At 69.7% G+C, this 21,671-nt stretch overlaps 2 protein-coding genes across 2 annotated transcripts; both read left to right on the top strand.

Moving 5' to 3' along the window:
• Positions 1 to 13,168: 13,168 nt before the first annotated feature.
• On the top strand, positions 13,169 to 15,909 carry LOC119517209 (basic proline-rich protein-like). Its single transcript, XM_037813775.1, has 6 exons — positions 13,169 to 13,172; positions 13,386 to 13,604; positions 13,902 to 14,085; positions 14,476 to 14,691; positions 14,801 to 14,935; positions 15,117 to 15,909. Exons 1-6 carry the CDS (start codon positions 13,169 to 13,171, stop codon positions 15,907 to 15,909), a joined length of 1,551 nt encoding a protein of 516 aa, XP_037669703.1.
• A 197-nt stretch (positions 15,910 to 16,106) lies between these two features.
• Positions 16,107 to 21,099, top strand: LOC119517208 (collagen alpha-1(I) chain-like). Its single transcript, XM_037813774.1, has 10 exons — positions 16,107 to 16,278; positions 16,404 to 16,507; positions 16,604 to 16,713; positions 16,887 to 17,017; positions 17,183 to 17,286; positions 17,427 to 17,804; positions 17,891 to 17,989; positions 18,555 to 19,049; positions 19,145 to 19,226; positions 19,439 to 21,099. Exons 1-10 carry the CDS (start codon positions 16,107 to 16,109, stop codon positions 21,097 to 21,099), a joined length of 3,336 nt encoding a protein of 1,111 aa, XP_037669702.1.
• The last annotated feature ends 572 nt before the right edge of the window (positions 21,100 to 21,671 follow it).

Raw genomic sequence — 21,671 nt, 5'->3', positions numbered from 1 at the left:
GGGCGGCCGTCAGTGGAGACCCCCCAGTGGGTGCCGCATGGGGGCTGTGGTCGTTGTCAGGGGTGCGGCGAGAACTCTCCTCGGTCAAGGTGAAGGCACGATGCTGGGGGACGCTCCCTGTCTCGAGGGAAAGCGGGGGCCCCGCAGTGGCACCAGCAGGTGCTCCTGGAAGCGGGTGGGGTTTGGCCGGAGCCGGCGATCACCACGTGATCCAGCCGGGAGAGGGGCGTCCACGGGGCCCCTGTCCTTCTGTGGTGTCCTACCTCTGCTCCCGGGGCTCGGAGCATTTTAAAGGAAACGAATAAGAATTGTGAAACTCCCCTGCTGCCTGCAGAGAGGGAATTCTAGAAGGGAAGTGGTGGGCACTGCGACGTCTGCAGGGGAGAGGATGCCCACCGGCCCTGGAGCCCCATGGCCTGTGTCCCCTCCCCAAAACCCCAGGGGGGCCCGAGCCTGGGGCGGGCAGGGGTCCGGGCCTGCTGGCCCACAAAGCGGGGGACGGGGCTCGTCTGGGCTCAGATCTGCCCCAACACAAGCCCCGAGTTTCATTTCATTTCGGGTAAGTTCCAGTCTCCGGACAAGAAGCTCTCCGCTCCTCAGGCCCCTCTGAGGCACCCCCGGGCGCCCCAACCACCCTTGGCCCCCGAGCGGGACCGAGCAGCTGCCGGGCCCTGGCACCCCGTAAACGCTCCACTCCTGGTTCTGACCTCAGAGCAGCAAAGGACAAAAACAAACCATTACCACCGCGCCGCCTCTGGGAACACGGCAAGAACCATTAGTGGGAAGCAGTGATCATTTAGTCACAGAAATTACGCACTCGTGGGAAAAGGGCCCCCTCTCCTGGGTGCAGACCTGGGGGCGTTCAGCGGAGTGGGGTCCGTGAGCGCAGCCACGTGCCGGCACCAAGGCCCAAGGCCCGGGAAGGGGCCGGCCCACCAGCTGCCGCCGCGCACTGACCGTCACCCGCCTGCGCCGAGTCCCCGCGACCGACCACGAGCTGCGAAGCCGCTGACGGTGGCAGAAGCGAAGACAAGCAAAACGCCCGGCACACAGTGGGCGCCCAGTGACTGCCCCACACACCAGCCCCAGACAGCCCGGGGTCGGGAAGGCGCCACAGAGAAGGGGCACAGGCTTCCCGGGGTTCAGGGACCAGGACTGACCACAGTGCCCGGCTGGGGTGGGGGAGTGTGGCCCGGCCCGCGCCCCCACCCCTTTCCCAGCCAGTCCCACCCGAGGCCGCAGAGGGGGAAATGCATCTCTGCATCCCGGGGCCCAGGCCTCACCTGGGGGGTCCAGGATCCGCGGTGGCTGTGTGGGGGGCAGGGGCCAACGTGGGGTGCCATGGCTGAGCTGCAGGCCGCCTCCCCCGGGGCCGTGGAGAGCTGGCCACAGCCAAGCTCCTCTTCTGTAGAGGACGGGATGGCGGCAGGGGCCCCCCACCAGCAGCGGGTGTTGGCCCCCCCAATGCCCATCAGCTGCCTGGGCAGCACCCAGGAGGCCCGGGGGCAGCACCCCTCTCAGGGGTCTCGGCGGGGGTGTCAAGCCTGGCGATGTTTCCCAGCCCTGTGCCCGAGCCCACTACACTTTCTTGGAAAAGTTATCTTCCCTGGAAATGACGCTGCATCACCGTTGCGGCCGGACCACCTCCTGCCCAGAGGCCCCCAGGCCCCCCAGGTCCCCCGGGGCGCCCAGGAGCAGGTTCTCTCCAGAGGCTCAGCCGCAGCTCAGAGCTGCCTCAACCCCGGGCAGCCGCCCTGGCCAGGGAGCCCCCTCCCCAGGCAGGCCAGGGACCCCCCAGGGCAGGCCAGGTCTGCCCGCAGCTTCCCCCAAGAGCCCCATCGGGGATCGCCCCCTCCGATCCAGCCCCCCCAACCGGCGCCCCCCTCCGCCCGCTCCCCTGAGGACTCTTGGTTCCCCGGCTCCGCCCCCCCATCCCTAGCCTCCGAGCCCTCCTTGGCCCGCCGTGCGCCCCCAGCCCCAGGGCAGAGGTGCAGTGGGCGTCGGCGCTCGGAGACCCCTGCGCTCCTGCCCGAGGGGTCGGCCCGGGGGTCCCAGAGGCCGGCGGGGGCGAGGGGAGCGCAGAAACGGCGGAGGGGGCAGGTGGGTCCCAGGGCGGCGGGGAGCCCCGGGGTGCCGGGGGCGCGGGGCGGGGGCAGTATCCCAGGTGGGGCTGGAGCGGGCGACACTCACCTGCGCGGCGGAGCCCGGGTCCGCGCTGCGCTGCCTGGGGAGGGGGCGGGACGAGGGGCGGGACGGGGGCGGGACGGGGGCGAGGGGCGGTAGGGGGCGGGGAGAGGGGCGGGGCGGGGCGGGGCGAGGGGCGGGGCGGGGCGGGGGCGGGGGGCGGGGTGAGGGGCGGCCCGGGCTGAACCCCCAGCCGAGGCGCGGGCCTCTCGCCCACAGGAAGAACTGCAGACCTGGGTCCTGTCCGTCTGTCCCTCCTTCACGGGGCTGCAAAGCGGACCCTGTCTGGGTGGCTCCGATGACCGCCCCTGCCCCCCATCCCTCGCTGTCCCCTCTGCCCGCAGAGGGGGTCCCTGCAGTGCTGTCCGGAGAATCTGGGGTTCTGTGCCCCCCAGGCCTGCCCAGCCCGCGGGGGAAGGGGTTAGTGGGGGCGGGGGAATACTGGGGGGATTCTCACACAGGACTCCGCTGCTGCCTTTGGGGCCAGTGTCACCCCAAAGTGAACAGGCACTTTGGGTCCTTCGGGATAGGCCCACAGAGGAGGGTCTGAGGGCACCGGAGGCAGCTGGGGGTGGGGGGGCGCATGTTTCTATGAGGTGTGCAGATGGGTCTGCTCTGGGGGGCTGCGGACCCTTGCATGGACGGTGCCCCCATTCCGGCCAGACGGGATCCCCAAACTCGGGAGTCACTCAGCCCCTCTCCCATCCTTCCCGGGGGGCCACACAGACCCCCACCCTTGCAGACACCTCCCCTGCCCCAGAGATGCCAGACCCCGCCCGAGGGGAAACGGGGTGGGAAGGAGGGAAATCGCCCCAGCCCTGGCCGCAGCCCTGTCCACATCGGCGTCCAGCCCCCCAGACCCCCAGCTGCCTGCAGGCCCCACAGGCCACGGGCGGGCAGTGCCCACTCCCCTGCTGATGAGGGCACAGCTGCCCACGAGGTGCCCTCCCCAGCGGCCTGCGCCCCAGGACCCCCCTGCCGGCTGGGGTGGGGGTTCTGCATGACGCAGGCAAACCCCCTCGGTGTACGAGATGGGGTCGCACAGCGCAGCCCGGGCTCGAGGGCAGACACCAGAAACCAGAAACCATCTAACACGGAGCTGATTTCCGACTGATAAACGCTGTTCCGGAAGCACTGGGGTGGGGAAGGGGGCATGGGGGGTGGCCCCTGAGTGGGATCCCGGCTCCAGGGAGGGTGCGGGTGGGGGGACAGGCCCTGGGCAGTGAGAACGAGGTGGTTGGAGGCCGAGGGGAGCCGCGTGGCTTGGGGGTGGGGTGGGGATTGTCCTGATTCAGGGCCCCTCGTCATCTGTGACGGGGGCTGGCTCTGAGCAGGCCTGGAGGGCCTGGCAGGAGGGGGCGGGCACGGGGCCGTGACCGAGGATGGGACAGTGACTTGTGCTCCACGCAGCCCATGGCCGGGGCAGAAGGCGCTCGGGTCCACGCACCCGAGTGGCCAGTTCTGGGGTCCGCTTTCGTGGAGCTGAGGTGCCTGCGGGGTCTGAGGGTGGTGAGCACATGGAGCCAGCACCCTGAGCCCCCTCAAGCTCACCCCGTCTTTCCCCATCTCCCCAGGGCCCCCTCTGCAGGGCATGCTGCCCCTAAGACCTTGACCTAGAGGCTGTCTCCCCTGGGGACCCTCCCACCCCAGGGAGCCAGGGGGCAAAGACCGGCCCCACCTGCAGGGTCAGTCCTGGGGGTGACTGTGAGCTGCTTCTCCTCCTGCTGGATGGGGCCCCCCACTGATGCGGGTGCACCCCATCCCGCCCTGGGCCTGGCCCCTCCCTCCTGCTCCCTGGGTCACCTCCCGAGGACGCCCCCTCACTCAAGTCCCGTCTCAGGCTCTGATTCGGGGGACCCCAGCCAGGAAGCATGTGAGCTCACCCCGGCGGGCGGGGTGGGGGGCGCCTGGTGTGCACACAAGTGTGTGCGGAGCGTGAGCAGGGCCGCGAGCCCTCCCCGTGGGCTGCCTGGGACGCGGCCTCGGGGGCAGAGGTGGGGAGTTCCCGGGGCCCTCCCTGCCCCGGCCCAGGTCCAGCAGCGAGGGGAGCACGGGGGCCCGGGGTGGCCACGTCAGGAGGGTGGGGTGCAGCCACCCCCTCCCTGGCGTACCCCAAAAAACTGGAAGCAGGACCCCATCGCACCCTCGTGCACAGATGCTCATCGCAGCCGAAAGGAGCCCACCCCCCGTCCCCTGACAGGAACGGGTCGCGCAGTAGACGCCATCCAGCCGCCAGCAGGGAGGACGCCCGACGCCCGCGCCCACTCGGTCGGCACTGACCACACACGCTGAGACAAGCCAGGCCCCGGAGGACAGACACCGGGCGACTTCATCCTCGTGAAATATCTGGTAGCAAATCGGTGGAGACAGAAACTAGATCAGCGGCTACTGGGGGAGCTGTTGCTCGGTGAGTATAAAGCCTAAATTTTGGAAATTTTTAATATTAAAAGAATTCTTATGCGGTGGTCATTTTGTGAAATCCCCGCTCATGTTCGAGTTAGCAGTGAATCTTGATTTTCACCCAGCAAATTTGTTCACCCCCCACTAGCCTGGGCGCCTTCAGCGTGGGGGCAGGCCCGGCCCGCAGCCCGCAATGCCTAGCTCCATGCCCTGCACCTGCTGCCCCCGCCACACTGCATTCTGCCTCTGACCAGCTCAGGCCCCCTCCTCCAGGCTGGCTTCCTGGGTGGTCTCCACACAGCTGCAGCCTGGTGCCCTGCCTGGACTCCAGGATCCAGCGATGGGAGCCCTGACTCCGTCAGAAGCCAGGGTCCGCAGGTGGCAAAGGACCTGGGGACCCCAGCCACTGCCCCCCCACGTGCTGAAGGCCGAGGCTGCCCACGGCTGGAATCCCACGGCTCAGAGGTGGGGCTGTCTCAGACATACCCATCACGCCGGCCAGACACGTGCCTTGTCCGAGCCCCTGGTCTCCAGTGTGTGCCAGCAGGCCCCACGGGGGGTGCCCTGGGCTTTCCGTGGCCTGGGCCATCAAATGGGGCCTGAGAGGGCCCCTCACACTGCTGGCCGGAATGGGCTGCCAGCCGGAAACCCGAGGGGGGAGGAATGGACACGCATGCCTGCCCCTCACCCAGTGGGGCTCGGAGAGGAGGGGCTCAGGCCTGGGCAGGGCACCCTGGGGACAGTGCCACAGGCTCCACCGAAACAAGCAGGCCGCTGGGCCGTGAGTCCTGGGGAGGGGCCTCCCAGCACTGGGGCCGAGCCAGGTTCTGGGGTGCCAAGAGGGGCAAGGGACTCCCGGCCCAGCAGAGTGACCCCAGTCCTGCCCCTGGACCCTGAACGTCCCTGGAGGATGGCTGGCCAAGGGCTTGCCCTCCTGGGGGTCTTGCTAGAGGGATGTGGGTTTACAGAGACACTTCGGGAGGGATTTTCCTCGGCAGGTGAACCCAGGCCGCCTCTAGGCCCGTCCCTGACGTCCCTCCCTGAGGCTGGGGCCGTGTCCGGAGCTGGCTCTGCCCCAGGGTGCGTCCCCCCTGTCCACTGACTCCTCACTGGCCCGGGTCGGGTGCAGGCCCCAGGGCCCCTCACAGCCCACAGCACCCTGGGTGCACTCACAGAGGCCTGCCACCCGCCCGTTTACAGCCAGGGAAACTGAGGACCCACGCAAGGAAGGACAAAGTTATCATAGGGTCACACGCGCTTTCTCTCCTGGGACCCCATGGTGGGGGGAGCCACGGGGCCCGTAGGGGGTGCCAGGTCCAGACCCGGTGCCCTGAGACCCTCGAGGCCACAGAACCCGCCCTGGGCTAGGGGCTGCAGGGAGCCCTGCCCCCGGGGAGGGTGCCGTCTCGCTCTGAGCAGGACCCGAAGCCCGCAGCCCCCTCCTCGCCCACTCGGCCCTGTCCACTGGCCCCCAGCCTCGGCCTGCTCAGGACCCCCCACTCCGGACCGCTCCGGGCTGGGCTGAGTTGGGCTCTGCCTTGCTCCTTCCTGACCTGTGATGGGTCAGGCACGGGCTCTGGGGCGGGGGGCTGTGACCCCATGGGTCTGGGGAGCCCTGAGCCCCGGGTGGGCTGGGCGGCATGTCTGGGTCCCTCAGAATCTGCCTCCAGGGAGCCCCTCACCTTCCCGTCCTCCTGGGTGTGGGAGACACCGAGGTCCCAGACCCCAGGCTTGGCCCTATCAGCACTCACCAGGGGGCTCTCGGGGCCACTCCTCCAGGGCCCCCACGGCCCCCGCCCCGCCCCGGCTGCCCCTCCAGCTTCGGAGTCCTCCCGCGTTCTCGGCTCCCTGAGCGGCTCGTTGGACCGGCCCCGCTGCCCTGGAACCTCCGGTGCCCTCGGGGTGGGGGTCCAGTGAGGGGCAATGGGATAGCCTGTGGGTGCTGGCTCGAGGCACACCCCAGCGTCAGGCTGGACACCCCGACACACGAACACGGGTGGCAGCGGGGATGGTGCCTGGGGCTGCGGCCACCTCCGTCTCGGCCCCTGGCTCCGAGGCTGCCCCCCGCCAGCCCCCTCCGGAGGATCAAACGAGGTGACGCCTGGGCAGAGGCTGCGCCTGGCTCAGGAGGCCGACCAGAGGCCGTCGGGAACCATAGCAACGGACAGTGACCGGCCGCTGCCCGGGGATGACGGCCGGGCCCCACCCGCCCACCGAGGGGGCCGAGTGGCCGGGACCCTTTCCAGAGCTGCGGCCTGAAGCCTGTCCCCCAACCCCAGCCAGGAGGAGCTGGGCCCCAGGCTCGGGCCCCCATGGGTATTCAAAGCCCACGGGGCTGGCTCCTGCTCACCTGGAAACACCCCAAGTCCCCAGGCTGTGGGGGCCCTGCGGCGGCACACTCTGTCCCCAGCCGGGCACAGCCCGCCCAGCTCCCCGCCCGCCCCCGAGCCGTCACCACAGCTGCTCCCCCCGCGTGCCTGGCCTCCCCCTTCCCAGGCAGCGCACCCTCGGCTCAAACGGCCCCTCCTCCAGGAAGCCCCCCAGCTGCCCTCCCCAGTGCGTCCTCCCAGACCACGGTCCTTTACGATGTCTGTGGAATGGGTGGGGCTGACGCACCCCCGCTACCCCCACCACCCGTGGGGGGCCCATGCGAGGCAGCAGGGCAGCATGGCCCCCCGACGACAACCCCTCACCGTTGACCCCCTGACAATGACCCCCAGCCTCCCGGAGGGCACTGGTTGGCCCAGCTCTGACCCTGTGTGGCAGAGAGGGAGGTGGAGCCCCGGGGGGGCACACCTGGCAGGTGAAGGAGCAGCAGGAGGCACACGCAGGGTTGTGAGTGCCTGCCCCTGGGGTGGGTGCCGGCCAGGGGACCCTCCCCCTCTCGACCGAGGCCTGAAGAGGGCACACATCTGAGTCCTAACTCCTCACCTGACAGGTGGGGAAACCAAGGCTCAGAGAGGGCAAAGGGCTGGCTGGAGCCGAGTCTCCGATGCTCAGCCGGGACCCCACTCAGGACACCCAGGGGTCCCCACGAATGGGAGGGTCCCTCAGGGGCAGGTGCCAGCCACCCGGTCCAGGATGGGGGGCCTGGGTGGGGGCTCGGTGCGGCTGGGGTCCCTCCACGCACAGACCCTGGCCACAGTGGGTCTGGGGAGAAGCCTGTGGGGTGGCAGCCACCCCCGCACTCTGCCTCCCACCTTGTTTGAGCCAGGCCTGGCGCCCGAGGGTGGCACCTGCCCCTGTGCCCGGCCGTGGCGGGTGACAGGGAGCTGTGGGGAGCGGAGGAAGGTGTGAGCCCCTGTAACTGGCAGTGCAGTCAGGGGCCGGCCATTGTCCTGCCTCACCGACAGTCCTGGGTCCAGCAAGACTCACCCGCGCCTCCGGGGGGCCGTGGCCGGCTGCAGCCCCCAGCAGCGGGAGATGGGGGTGTCAGTCCCAGCAGGTGCCCAGGCGTGGGGAGCACGGGAGGAGGGGCCTGTGAGGGCAAAGGAGGCGCCCAGGACCCCACACAGGAGCCCCCAGGGACCCCACCACCCGGCTCGGCGGCCGCCCACCCTCAGCGTCTGAGGCTGTCAGTGGGGCCTGAGCTCACAGGGGGCCTCCTACCTTGTCCGGAGGCCCCCGAGGTGTCCCGGCTGACACTGAGGACAGATGGGGGCAGCCGGGAGAAAACTCACAGACCCGAGAGCGGGGGTCCTGGCCGAGCTGCCTCAGGGGTGTCGTGGGCAGAGCGGGTCTGAGCGACCCCCAACCCCTCGGGTCCACAGGAACCGGAGCAGAGCTGGGTTCCCTGGAGGCCCCAGGGGTCCCCCCGTCCCCGCTCCTGCCAGGCTCTGGGGTGAAGCAGAGGCCTTTGCTGGGCAGCCCTTCCTGCAGGCCCCCACTGCATTGCACCCCCACTTCCAGCCTGTCGTCCGAGGCTCCCAGAACAGCCCCCTACTCGGCCTGCCTGTGTCCCTGAGGTCCCTTGACCCCCCTCCAGCCCAGACCCCCTGCAGCCCCTGACAGGCCACATGTGGCCTCGGCTGGGACTCCTGCAGTGACGGGGGGCTCACCACCCACAGGGTACCCTTCTGTTGGCTCCACCTCTCCAAGCAAGCCTGACCCTCGCCCCCACCCCGGCCCAGCTCTCGCCGTGAGGCAGTCCCCCACCCCCAAATCGGTGTGGACGGGAGAACCACCTGTGAGCTCAGTGATGGTGAGCACGGCCGGGGCTGGTTTCGGGGCCTCCTCGGGGGTCTGCTGCAGGCTCCCAGGATCCCTTGGGGGTCTCCAGCCCCTCATGTTGGCCTCCCCACCGGGGTCACGAGGAGCTGCCAGAACTGCCGTCCCTGTCCCTGCTGGCCCAGGGGCCCCTGCTGCGTGGGGACCGTGCACGTAGACCAGGCCAGAAACAGCCAGGCCAGTCCCCCATGGACAGGCCCAGGCCCCCCATGGCCCTGCTGGCCGAGGCCTCAGCCTCACCGGGCCCCCCGTGCGGGGGCCGGGCGCCGAGCTCCTCCCCGTTCCAAGGCCCTTCCCATGCTCCCTGGCACCCGAGCCCCCTGCCCTCTCCTGGCCTCCGCCCAGCACACGGCCACCCCAGACGGCCGCCTGGGGCTCCCCGCACACCCCGACCCCCCAGCCTTCCTGCCTCGGCACCGGCAGGTGGAGGCCCAGCGGGGGGCCCCAGCCCCTGCACCCAGCGCCCTGCCCCTCCCGCGGGCCCCGGCCCCCCCAGCCGTTTCCTTGCCCTGGTGGCTCTTCAAGGCCCCAGCTGGGGGCTCCTCCTGGGCGCACGGATCCCCACCCGCCACATGACGATCAAACGAGGCGGGGAGTCGAAACCAAGAGAACAAAAGGTGTGCGGAGACTCTCCGAGGGAAAGGAAATGTGGGTTCTCGAGTCGGATTTTAACAACCTTAAGGTGCGGGTCGTGGGGTCCTCTCCGGGGTAACGGCAGGGACGTGGGACAGCAGGGAAGGAGCCCGGGCGCGAGCTGAGGGCTGCGGGAGCGACGCCACTCGAGCCCACTCTCCCGGCCGAGGCGCCAGGACCGCAGGGGCCATGGGGCAGGCGGTGGGATGAAGACCACAAAACCAGCAGCACATGCGTCCTGGGTCGGACCCTCCTGAAGCAGAAGGACCCAGAAAGGTTGAAGGTCAAAGGACACAAATCTCGGCAGAGGGCCGGGCACCCGGGTCGGGTGGACGCTGCCCAGCGTGTGAGCTTTGCGGCCGCTCGGCCTCTCTGAGCCTCGGTTTCCTGCTCTGTGGAAGGAGGGCCATGCTGCACCCTCAGGAGCTGGTCTAGTGGGGGAGCCCGTGGCTGGTCACCCCGTTCTTTCCTGCTCTCCTCTTCTCCACCTCCCCTGAGCCCTGGGCTCAGACCACCTGGGAGTCTGCCCGAGGGTCCTATGACCCAACGACCCAACGACCTTATGACCCAAGAACCCTATGACGGGAAGACCCTGCAGGGGGCTCGCCAGGGTGGCCCTGGGAGGAGGAGGTGACGGCTGCCCCTCGCAGAGGTGGACAGGTCTCGACCCCACGGGTCTCTGGGGGCTCGGTGGTGCCAGTGGGTCCTGGGGCTCCAAAAATGCCTCGTTAGAACCCAAACAGGCACGGGGGCCAGAGCCTCCCCCACAGTGGGTCCCAGGCCTCTCTGCTGGCCGACAGTCCTTGGCGAGGGGCAGCCACGGTTCACCCCGCGCCTTCTAGGTGGGGTGGGGTCTTTCTCCGCACTGTGTCCCGGCCCCAATGGGAGCAGAGCTGCGAGGCCACCGGTTACCCCCGACCTGTCCCCTCACACCCGGGTCAGCTTTCCTCCGAGGTGATGGCCACGGCTGGAACACGAGGACGGCACAGGTGACCAGTGTCTCAGTGGGTCTCCGTCCCCACCCAGGGCCCTCAGGTGGGCGGGGGTCCGGTCGCCCCTGTCCACCAGCCTCAGTGCCCTCAAGGAGGGAGACTTGAGGAGGAGGGCCGGGGTCCGAGGCCGGCTGCAGCCCTGTCCTCTCCATCCTCACGCTTGACTTTTAGGGTGCTCTTAGGTTTCCAGAAAACTGAGCGGCTGGTGCAGGCCCCACCCGTCCTCCCTGCTCTCGGCCCCGAGCCATGAGCACAGACCTGGGCCCTTCCCCGCGCGGGCACTCGGAGCCGCCTCGTCCGACCCACTCACGGCCTCACCCTGCCCAGAGCAAGTCGGAAGGAGCACATTTTTCTGGATTTGTTTGCATCAATAAATGTTTAAATCAATAAAAATCCATTTGCTCCTTGGAGGTGAAGGGAATGCTCTCTGCTCTGAAATGCTCAAATTTAGGGAATCAGGAACTTATTTCATCCCGTTTTACAACTGCAAGTCAAACGCACCTGGAGACGGGGTGTCACACGGGGCCAAAAGTCATCGCTAAATCAGCACGAACCCGAAGAGCAGGAGCCCCGTGCGCGAGCAACCCCAGGCTCAGCGTCCCGAGGCCCCGGCCCCCGCCTCCCCCACCGCCTGGGCCACCGGCCGAGCCCGGGGCTGGACGGCTCACGCAGACGAGAGCCAAGCCCTGCACCCGTGACCCTCACCTGGTGTCCACCGGCCCGGCATTGCCCACTGGTTTTCAGGGGAGCCAGTTTTACGTGCAGTCTAGATTTGTGCTGCCAGCAGATCCAGGGTATACAGTCCAGGGCCCAGGCCGAGCAGGGCCCCCGAGCATCCGGCGGCCACAGTGGGTGCAGGGCCTCAACCTGCCCCTGCAGCCCCCTGGGCCCCGGGGATGCTTGTGACCCTTCCTACCAACGTGGGAGCTGGCACCCGGAGTCCAGGACCCAGAGAGTCATCGGGGAGCCCAGGAAACTGTCCCCACGGAGCTGACCAGGCAGCCCAGGGGCACATCCTACCAGGTGAACACAACCCCCCAGGTGTGGACACACCGCTGGTATAGCACACCCTCCCCTGGGTGTAGACACACCTTTCCCCAGTGTAGACACTCCATCCCTGGGTGTAGACATGCCCTCTCTGGATTCATGAAAGGACCCCACTTGTCGTGGCCCCGTCTTTCTCCCTCTTGGGTCCCAGGGCCCTGGGCCTCTTCTGCTGCCCACCCCTTGACGGCTGATGTCAGATAGGGCTCGGGGATGCCCCACACTGTGCAGCCGTCCTCGGGGGGACAGTGGACCCAGGTGGAGGCCGCAGAGCCCGTCCCCACCCCACTGGGCCTGGCCCACCCCCACCCCCACCCCCACCTCCGGGCTCCTCTCCTCTCTGTGCCCCCCGCATGCCCCAGCGTCTGGCAGACTCGCGCCCACGGCGGGGACCGGACACCAGGCCCTGCGGGGGCAGCCGTTCCGGATCCAGGAACGAGCTTTCCGCTGCCATGACTCACCGCCCCTCATGCCGGGCGCAGTGTCGCCAGGGTGACTAATGTCCGGCCTAATTCAACCCGGGGGAGGCTGAGGCCAGCGGCCATGACCAGTGGCCGAGCATCCAGCCGCCGCGTGACAAGGCCCAGGGTGCCCAGTGGGGCCCGACTCTCCTCTACCCCTAACAGCCTGCAGCAAGGGCACTGCCCCCGCCTCATAGATGGGGAAACCGAGGCCCCGGGGGCTGAGGGCTTGTTCCCAGTCACACGCTTCGGGGGCTGGGCCGGATCCAGTCCCAGGCCTCCCGCCGTGGAGATCCCTGAGTCCCAGCCTCTCATCCTCCATGGGGGGTCCCCTAAAAGCCGAGGGGGTGGGAGGCCCAGCTGATCCCCAGTGGAGAGGGAGCCCACATGGGTTGTCTCCCCTCCAGGCTGCTTGGAGGGGCTGGCATGGAGGGGGCACGGCCTTCAGGGCCCTCACCTCTGCCCAAGAGCCAGCCTGGAGCGGGCGCTTAGCTGTGGCGGGCAGCCCCACGCTCACGATGGCTTCGTGTCCCCTCAGCAGAGCCAGGCCAGGGTGGGAAGTGGGGCAGGGACCCCCATGCGGCTGGCACGTCCACGAGGCCGATAAGCAGGTTATTTGCACCTTAGCTCTGTGACCCCCCAGCTGGTTCTGGAGGGTTTGGGAGCCGCGGCCGGGCCTGGGGGCAGCCTTGACTCAGAGGCCCGGTGCCCAGTGCCCATGGACACCCCACTGCTCCCCCACATCTGCCCAGGGCTTCCTGACCGCCCCGTCCTGGACACTGAGGCTTGGCCCAGGCCTCTTCCTCGCCCCTGGGGCGGTCAGCAGCTGCCACTGCGGCGTCCTCCCCTGCAGCCCCCGGGACCCTGGCTGGTTCCCCACGGAGACCCACCGGCGTGTGCAGGCCCCGTTCCCGCGGGCTCGGTCGGCCTCTGGCGCCATCGCGTGGACACCGCGGACACTGCAGGAGGCGGGACAGGCCGTCGGGGGGCCGGGCCTGGGGGGCACAGTCACCAGACCCCGATCCCGCCCAGTCCCTGAGCCCCGTGTCCTCGCAGCTCCCTGCCTGGCCACTCTGCCAGAAGTTTCCAGGACAGCCTAGCCCTGGGCCTGCCCGAGGCCGGAGTCCGTCCTCAGACCTCCCATAGCACTGCTGGGGTCACTCGGGGACCCCTCGACTGAGAAGACACCCCAGGGCCCCACAGCCCATCCCTGCCTGCTGACCGTCCATGGGTGAGCCCTCCTCCGGGGGCAGCGCCTGATGGTCTGAGGGGCCTTGGGGTGCAGGTCGGGCACGGGGAGGAGGGTCCGCCTGGACCAGTTCACCCCTGCCCGGGCCGTGAGAGGGCCTGGGGTCCCACGTCCAGCCTGACCTCAGCAGCGGCCCCCGGGGAACGAGTCTTGGGCTACCCTCCTGCAGGCAGCTTGGCTTGCACCGTTGCCCAGGGGTGCCGGGCACAGGCTCGTCAGAGCCCGGGCACCTCAACACCCCAGCACGGCTGAACTGGGGGCCCACAAGGGAGTCACTACTACGGCCTGTGGGGCCCCCACTTCTGCTGCTTCTCGCTGACTCCCAGGACCCCAAGCCGAGGCAGCCTCCTCATGCCCCCCACCCTGGCCTCAGCTCCCCTGAGCCTGCACCCAACACGGGTCACCGAGCGAGTGGTGGGAGCCACCCTCTGATCCTGTGTTCTGAGTGGACCACACCACAGCACAGCCCCCACCCCTCCCAGGCCGGGGCCCCGATTCCGGGACTCCCAGTCGGGCCGGCTGCTGTCTCAGGGGAACAACGCAGGCGCTCGCCTCTGGGGCTCCCGGCTCAGACCCCGACCCAGGCGGGGGTGCCCCCAGGCCTCCTCCTTTCTCACATTGGGGTTTAAACCCGAGTTTCAGGCAGGACGGTCCCCGCGGCCCGAGGGGCCTGGTGGCGGGCCGGTCGCCCGCTGCTGACTCTGCCGCCAGGGCTGAGCGGACAGCCCCCCAACAGCTGGTGGGAGCCCCCCCAACGGCCTGGCCACAGCTGCTGCGGCAGCTGCCTCGAAATCCCCAAATCCCGGCAAACCGGCGGCGGCACCGAGCGAGCCCCTGGCCCAGGCCGCCCCTCGTCCTTCGCTGAACTGCCCATTGGGGCCACAGCCAGTAGGGGGTGGGTGCCCCCCAGCACCCCGAGATGCTGGGGGTGTGCACCTGGGTCCCCCTGTGTGGACGAGGGTCTGCAGACACTTTTCAGCAGAGAGAGGAGTGGGGACGTTGGCTGGGTTTGACGCCCCAGCCCGGGCGGGGACCCGTCAGGCCGCCTGGAGGGTCCGGGGCACCCGTAGTCCTGCCTGTGGTGACGGGACCCCCAGGACCCCTGTGCCAGCTATGGGTGGGGCTGGCGGGTGAGGGGTTCGGTGGACCCCCGGTAGCTGCCTTGCCTGGCGTCGTGGTTGCGACTCACTGCGGCTCTGCTGGCCAGGGGGGCCCAAGCCTCAGAGAGCACGAGGAGCTGGGGTCCCCTCAGCCCGGCCCTGCCCGTGCCCCTTGCCTTCTGCAGCCCCGGACGTGCCCACAGGTTTGCAGGTGTCACCTCGGGAGAGGCACTGCTGTCCCTGGGGCTGGGGTGGCTGTGGTCACTGCTCGGGGACTCAGGGCCCGAGGGGCAGCGGGATCCCCAGGGTGGGGGTGGCCCCAGGACCAGCGTGTGCTGCCCGCCAGCTCCGCCGACACCCCGTCTTCATGTGGCCCCACTCACAGGAGATGCTGGTCTCAGGTGGGGGTCAGCCCTGGGCTCCCAGAAGGGATCAGTCTGGGGGTGCTGGGGGGGGTGGTCTGGGGCCGCAGCCCCCCGTGTGCCCCCCACCAGCCGCTGCCCCCCCCAGGCATCTGCAGCCGCAGAAACCGATCCCGGGCGGCCCCCGGGTCCCCAGCCTCCGGCCCAGCTGCTGCTGGGGGGGCCGCGTCTGTCCTTGGGGCGAACAGCTGCATGGCCGGAAGCCCCCCCCAACCCGGAGCAGGTGGGCTCCGGGGCTAGGCCCAGCCCGCCAAGCCGGTCCCAGGGGTACGGCCCCTTGCCCTTGTCTGCCAGGTGGGGGAGGCCCTGGGCAGGGCTGGGCAGGGGGACCCCAGTTGGGGGGGCCGCTCCCTCCCTCCCACAGCGCCTGGCGCCCCCCCCCCACTCCCCTCTTCCCCACCCAGCAAATTCCTGACCCCCCTCCCGACATGGCCAGGGCCCTCCCTCGAGGCCCCGCTGCCCACACCGGCCTCGCCGACCCCCAACCCCGTCCCCACCGTCGACCCACCCCCACCCCGACCTGGAGACAGCATGGCCAGCAGGCCCCAGCCAGGGACGGGGCCACTGTGGACGCTTGCCTGCTGGGCTGCAGGCCCCTCTACGGCCCCTGCCCACCCCAACCCACCCTCACCCCCGGCCCCTGCTCCGATCCCTGGCCTCCCTCGGCCCTACACCCCCACTGTCCCCCCAAACCTCACCCCCATCCCCCTGCTCCATCCCCCGCCCCTCGTGCCCCCCGGCCCCCCACGCCAGTCCCCACCGCCCCCAGCCCTGGGCCCTGACGCCCTCTGCGGCTCCTCCAGGCCTCGGCACCCCCCCCACCTGGGGCGCCCTGACCCCACCACTGCTCCTCAGCCCTGCCCGGACCCCTCACCCCCGGACGTGCGGTGGCCTTCTGGACGCGTTCCCACCACCGTCCGGAGCCGACCCTCCCCTCCTGGGGCCCTCGGGGACCCCCGCCTGCGCGAGGCCCCACGTCGTCACGCCCCAGAGCCCAGGGCCCAGCTCCCCCAGGTGGACGGCGAGGTCCCGAGGGGAGGCCTGGCTGCCCGGTCCCGCCTGGGCACCCCACAGTGCCCCACTGCCTCCCCACGTCGGCAGGACCCTCGCCCCGGCCGACCTCCGGCTGCCCTCTCAGACCCCCCGGGGCAGTGGGGCCTCAGGGGGTGTGGCTGCCCGTGCCTCGGCTTGAACTGAATCGTAGCTGACGCGCTCGGGGGTCCCGGGGAGGGGGGCCGGGCCCTGGGAGTCTGGCTCCGGGGGGTCCCACCAGCAGCCTCTCCAGGTGGGAGAGTTTCCATCCCCAGCTGAGCCCCGGGCAAGGGACACAAACGGGAAACCGAGGCCAGAGCCCATGGGGAGGGGGTGTCCCAGCTCCCCCAGGGCAAGGGAAGATGAGGGAGGCCCCAACATCCAGCCCCCCAGCCCCAAGGGTGAGCGGTGGCTCCAGGCACAGGGTCCCCCTGGAGAGTGCAGAGCTGGGTGCCGCCTTCCAGGAGCGGGGACGAGGGGCCAGCAGAGCGGACGGCTCCCTCCTGGGGTCGGCCGGGGAGGGTCTGCAGGGCTGTGGGCTTGATGGGTGACGGCGCAGGAGTGCGATCTGTGGGCGCACACGTGTCGAGCAGCCGGCACCCCCGGCTGAGGGGCAGGTCAGCCAGGCCACCTCCGACTCCCGGCCCGACCCTCTCCAGACCCCTCCTCGGGGGCCCAGACATGTGACCAGGCCGACGCGCTCTCCGGGGACCCCTGCCCCCTGCCCCAGGCTCAGGGGGTGCTCGGGGGCAAAGCCTCAGCCGTGACACTGACCCTCACATGTCCGACGCCCCCGGACCCCTGCCACTGGGATGGCTGCCTTTTCAGGGGAGCCCCCATCCTGACCTGGCACCTTTAGGAAGACCCCAAAGAAGAGTGGGCCCTCATTATGCACCCACTCTGTGCTGCCCACTCGACGCGTCCCGTCTCGGTCTTGGCAGCTGACGGAGATCCCCCTGCAGAAAAGGGGTGAGGCTCTGAGAGGAACATCCATTTAACACTCTCGGGGGCTCCCCTCACACCCAGACGGGTCCCTGGAGCTCGTGCGGATGTGTGCGAACATTCCCTGTACAACCCACCCAGGAGGTGCCAGAGGAGGAGCCTGAGGTCCAGGGAGGCCCACACCCCACACCTGGTCCCAGGGCCCCCTGGCAGGCAGGGAAGCTGAGCCCTCAAGCCACTTGCTTTGCCCCCGGCCCTGAAGCTGGGGTGGACGTAGCTGCCGGCCACCCCCACACCCTGCAGGGCAGCCCTCCCCAGGGAGAGCCCCTAGGTGAGCCCCAACCTCTCTGAGCCCTGAGTCCTTGCCTGCCAGATGGGCCACAGTGGCCAAGGCACAGGCTGTCCTGGGGTGAGCACAGCACTGGGTGAGGGGACCACATGTGGCGGGGGCTCCCCCAGATGGCTGAGATCCCAGCAGGTCCCCCCTTCCCTACAGGGCCACAGGACGGGGCCTGGCTGCTGCAAGGACACCCCACGGCCCTTTGGGAACGGGGCCTTGTAGCCGGCCCGAGAGCCACGGTCAACTCCGGAACACGGGATGTGGGCAGCCAGGAAGCCCTTCCCGCCCCCACTTGGGCCTGAGGCACCAACGCATCACACTCGGGGCGCTGGGAAGTTTTAAGTATTGATTGCATTTAAAAATTTCCAAATTTCCAACGTTCACCGTCTGTGCCCACCAGGCAGCGCCTCCCCCACCCCCGCCCCGGCCACCTCGGACCTGCTGCCCGTCTCGAGGAATTTGCTTTCTGAGGAGCTCACGTAAGCGACACGATAAAATAAGTGGCCTTCTGCGTCTGTCCTGCTTGCCCGGCTCGGCCCGGTGCTCCGCGTCCATCCGTGTTGTGCCGGAACCCGGGTCCCTTCACGGCCGAGCTCGGACCCCTCGGCCCGCAGCCAGGTCAGAATCCGGGGGCTCTAGGGACACGGTTCCGGGCGTGGACACGCGTCCCCCAGGCCCGAGCAACACCCAAGCTTCCCGCTTAGGCTCACGCGTCCTGGAGGCGATTCTAGGGGTGCCGGGTGGTGCTCCCAGTCCGCCTCCCCGAGCGGCCTGCATGGTGGGGGACCCACGGCTAGGCCGCACCCTCGGCCACCCACTTAACTGATTCATTCCTGATCTCCTCCCACCCTTGTGGGGCTCCAGGAGGAAGCCCTTGGCCTAGTGGGGCCCTGGGGGGCCTCCTCTGTCTGCCAGGCTGGGGGGGTCAGCTGTGCCCCTGTGCCAGATGTGGGCCCGGCTCAGGTGGGAAAGAATCGGGGCTCACCCTCACGGGCCCTGAGCTCGCCCTGAGCGCTCCCCACTCCCGCCCAGGACCCACTTGAAACTCCAAAGGCTCATGAGGCAAAAGCAGAAACGCCGCTCAGTAGCCCCAGTGAAAAGTGCAAGTGCCTGGGCTGTGTCACTGGGACGACAGCTTCAGGCACGGCTGGACCCAGGTGCTCAGCTCTCCTGCCTGCCCCACTGCTCGGCTTGGCTCCTCTGTGCCTTCTCTCTACTACGGAGGACGGACTCCCTCATGTGCCTGGGACAGAAGGCCCTGTCCCTCCTTTGTCCGGCTCAGGGACGGCTCAGGCTGGCCCTGTGGGGTCCCAGGCCACAACCCGAGAGGTTGGGAGAAGGGACCCTGTGATAACTCCCCCTGCCCTCCCCATGGAGCCCGGGTGCCCAGGGGAGAGTGGCCACCTGTCCCTGCAGGGGCTTGTGGGGTCTGAGGCTTGAAGGCACTTTCCCTGCCACCAGCAGCTGAAGAGCAAGGCCTGGGCACGTTATTTACAGTCTGCTTCCTGCCTGCCCCTGGGACCCCCAGCCTTGCCATGATGAGGAGGATGTGGTCCGGGGCCAGGCACAGCCACGCACGGATGGCAGCTGTGGGCTCCCAGGAGTGGATACCAGCCATGGACTCTCAGGAGTGGAAGGTGACCTGGGCTCCAGGCCCGGCCGCGGCTCATTGCCACCCCCGGGAAGGCTGCCCCTGGCACTGGGCTCTGCTGGTCACCCACCCTCGGGCAGGCAGGGGTGGGGCGGGAAACTCACGGCAGGGGCGGCCAGCCCTCCTGGCTCCGTGCCGCCCAGCCAGGGCAGCCGCCCCACACGACGGGGCTCTGAGCCCAGGGAGGGCCGAGAGGCGCCGCCCGCCTGCCCCCCGCCCCTGCCCGCCACTCACAAGGGCCTCTTTGTGCGGCTGTGGGCAGCAGGTGGCTGCCCGGTCCCACATGGAGGCCCTGCCGCCAGCCGCGCGCGCGGAGGAGGGCACCGCAGGGCGGGGGGCACGGGCGGGCCGGGCGGGGGCCTGGGTGGGAAGGCGCGTGCCCCCCAGCTCCTGCCACTCCTGCCTGGCCATGGTGGGGTCTGCAGCCCATCGGCATGTGGTGAGGGCCCCCACCCCGCCGTGTTCAGGACACCAACGCCAGCACCGTGAGCTGGGCAGTGCCCGGGGCTGTGAACCGAGAGCAGCCCCCAGGGAGGCTTCCTGGAGGTGGTGAGGGGCAGGCTGGGCCAGGAGCAGCAGCCCGGGCGGCTGGGCGGGGAGCGGGCAGGGAGGCCCCCAGAGCCTGTCAAGGCGGGGGACAGATGGGCAGGGGTCTGCCCGGAGATGTGCCACCGCGGGCTGTTGTCGTTCAGAACCTCGCTCCTCCCGACCCCAAGTCACAAACCCGAGAGCCCCCTGCCGCCCCCCACCCGCCCCCTCAGAGATGCCCCTCCCCAGTGAGCTGGACGAAGCCCCAGCCTCCTGGCAGCTGGTGGGGATGGAGCCCAAAGGGGGGCCTTGGCTGCCTTCCTTGACCCCAGCTCCCCCCACCCCTGCTGGGGGGCTCAGCGCCGGCCTGTGCCCGAAACCAGCCCGTCACCCGGGGCAGCCTGCCGGCCCCTGGCAGCCCCGGTCAGGAGCCCCAGAGGCCCCCCAGCTGCCCTCAGCCCCACTGGCCGGCAGGAGCCCATGGCTGTGCCAAGCTCCCTCCCTGTCGCGGCACCGGGTGAGGACAGCTGGAACCCGCCAGGGTGGCCGGACGGTCAGACGGGCCTCGGGGCCGGGCCCCCTGCGTATCCCTGGTGGGCAAGGGCAGCTGTGTCCCCTGTGCCAACCAGGCCTCGGCGCAGTCGCCTTCCAGAGACGAGGTTTTGAATGGAGGCCGGCTTGGTGCACAGCAGGGCCCGAGGAAAATCCCGCTGCCCCCGGGATGGGGTGGGGGTGGGTCCTGCACGCATCAGGGGCTGGGCCTTGGGTGGCTCCGGCGTCCCCCGAGGAGCCCTGGGACAGCCTGTCCGTCGCCGGCTCCTGGCTCCCCCTCCCTGAGCGGCCGACCAGGGCGGGTCCCGCAGGGCCCAGGGCCAGCCACCCGGCTCCAGCGCTTGTGCTCCCGGCTCCTGGACCGGCCACCCCGGGCTCCGAGCACAGCCAGCATGGGCCCGACACCCCCAGGCGCCCCCGGTGTGGAACGGCCGGACACCCTGCCCGAGGCTGGGCCACACCGGACGCGCCTGGCCCGGGAGAGAAGCGCCTGGTTCCCCGGGGCCAGCGCAGGCTCCCTCCCTCCCGCCTCGCCCTGTGGACTCTCGTCACCGAGCCTCGGACCAGGAGGGACGGAATCACGTCCCAGAGCCGCCCAGCCCCAGCTCGCTCCCCAGGCCTGGCCGGAGTCTGGATTTCCCCCGACTCAGTGACCCACCCTTGGGCACCCAGGGCAGGGAGAGGCCTGATGGGGAGGCAGGGGCACCTGGAACCGGGGGGACCCCGCGGTCACCTGGCTTCTCTCACGAGGGTTCGGCCAGAACACGGCACAGATCAGCTCTCCCCCGGCTCCCCCGACGGCCAATCTGGACACGGATTGAACCAGAAGACCGGAGTTGGCGGAGCAGAGCCGCCCACCACAGCCCGGCCTCCCACCCGCCAGGCCCTGCAGCTCCGGGGCAGAGGTGGGGGGCAGACACCCCCGGGAGCCAAGGGCCCCCTCCCACCCTGTCCTTCCCACCCCAGCTGCCCTGTCCCCGGCCACTGCACAGGGCTGGCACAGAGGCTCCCCCCAGGCGGGTCTGGGGAGCTGCCCGGCCCCTCCCTGCTGGCTTGCAGGGGGCACTGGTCACCTCTGGGGACCCTGTGTCTGTCCCTGAGACCATTTTTCAGCCCAGCCTCCTGGGTGGACGTCCGGGTCCAGTGGCCACAGGTCAGGGAGGGCTGGTCAGCCCGCCTGCTCCCCCCGCTCTCCCCCCGCTCCCCCTCTGCTCCCCGTCTGCTCGCGGAGCCTGCTTGTGGATTTGCATTGGAGTTTTGTGCACTCGGGTGCTACACATCCAGGTTTGTCACCCACATTCCCGTGGTGCACCCGGAGGCTCCCCTGCGGAGCGTCCCCTGAAGCCATCGCATCTCACGCCCACACTGGGCCACCACCCCAGTTCCAAGGCCAGATTTAAAAAATGCTCTGTTAGGTGCAGGATTCTGCTTTGGGGTGAAGAGGCTGGGATGGACGGACATCTGTGGGGTGGGGTGGCAGCATCAGGAAACCTCATGTCTGTGTCTTGAGGTGCAGTTGCTGCCAGGCCCTGACAGGGAGGGCCGCAGAGACTGGCTCAGGCACTGGGGCTCCACAGGAAGCGGAAGGAGCGGTGGGGGCGTTTGCAGGGGGGTGGTCTCAGGAAGGCACAGGCTGGGGCGACAGGTGGACATGCGGGAAGCCAGGCTGTGCGGCGAGGGGGCCGACTGGGGCCTGAGTCGGCACAGCCCTAGCAGGGGCTCCCCCACAGGCCTCTGGGTTAAATTTGACCCCACAGGGGATGTGCCTGGAGGTGGGGGACTCAGTGCCGCTGCTGTCCCCACCCCGAGGCCCATACCTCCTGCTTCTCCACCACGTGCTCCCCGACTCCCTCCTCCCTCCCCTGCTGCCCCGGGATTCCTCTGCCCCAGAGCCTTGCACGTGGCTCTGACTTC

Source organism: Choloepus didactylus, chromosome 21, assembly GCF_015220235.1.
Source record: "Choloepus didactylus isolate mChoDid1 chromosome 21, mChoDid1.pri, whole genome shotgun sequence".
Classification (NCBI taxonomy): Eukaryota; Metazoa; Chordata; class Mammalia; order Pilosa; family Megalonychidae; genus Choloepus; species Choloepus didactylus.
Note: the sequence above shows the minus strand (reverse complement) of the source record. Positions and strands in the feature narration are given on the sequence as shown.

What these genes read in the sequence shown, in the direction of transcription:
- LOC119517209 (XM_037813775.1), top strand. An exon ending in ACAGGAGATGCTGGTCTCAG is followed by an intron (nt 14,692 to 14,800) that starts GTGGGGGTCAGC and finishes TGCCCCCCCCAG; the next exon opens with GCATCTGCAGCCGCAGAAAC. An exon ending in CCCCCCCCAACCCGGAGCAG is followed by an intron (nt 14,936 to 15,116) that starts GTGGGCTCCGGG and finishes TTCCCCACCCAG; the next exon opens with CAAATTCCTGACCCCCCTCC.
- LOC119517208 (XM_037813774.1), top strand. Translation starts at nt 16,107, where the DNA reads ATGAGGGAGGCCCCAACATCCAGCCCCCCAGCCCCAAGGGTGAGCGGT. An exon ending in TCGGGGGCAAAGCCTCAGCC is followed by an intron (nt 16,508 to 16,603) that starts GTGACACTGACC and finishes TGGCACCTTTAG; the next exon opens with GAAGACCCCAAAGAAGAGTG. An exon ending in CTCCCCGAGCGGCCTGCATG is followed by an intron (nt 17,805 to 17,890) that starts GTGGGGGACCCA and finishes GTGGGGCTCCAG; the next exon opens with GAGGAAGCCCTTGGCCTAGT.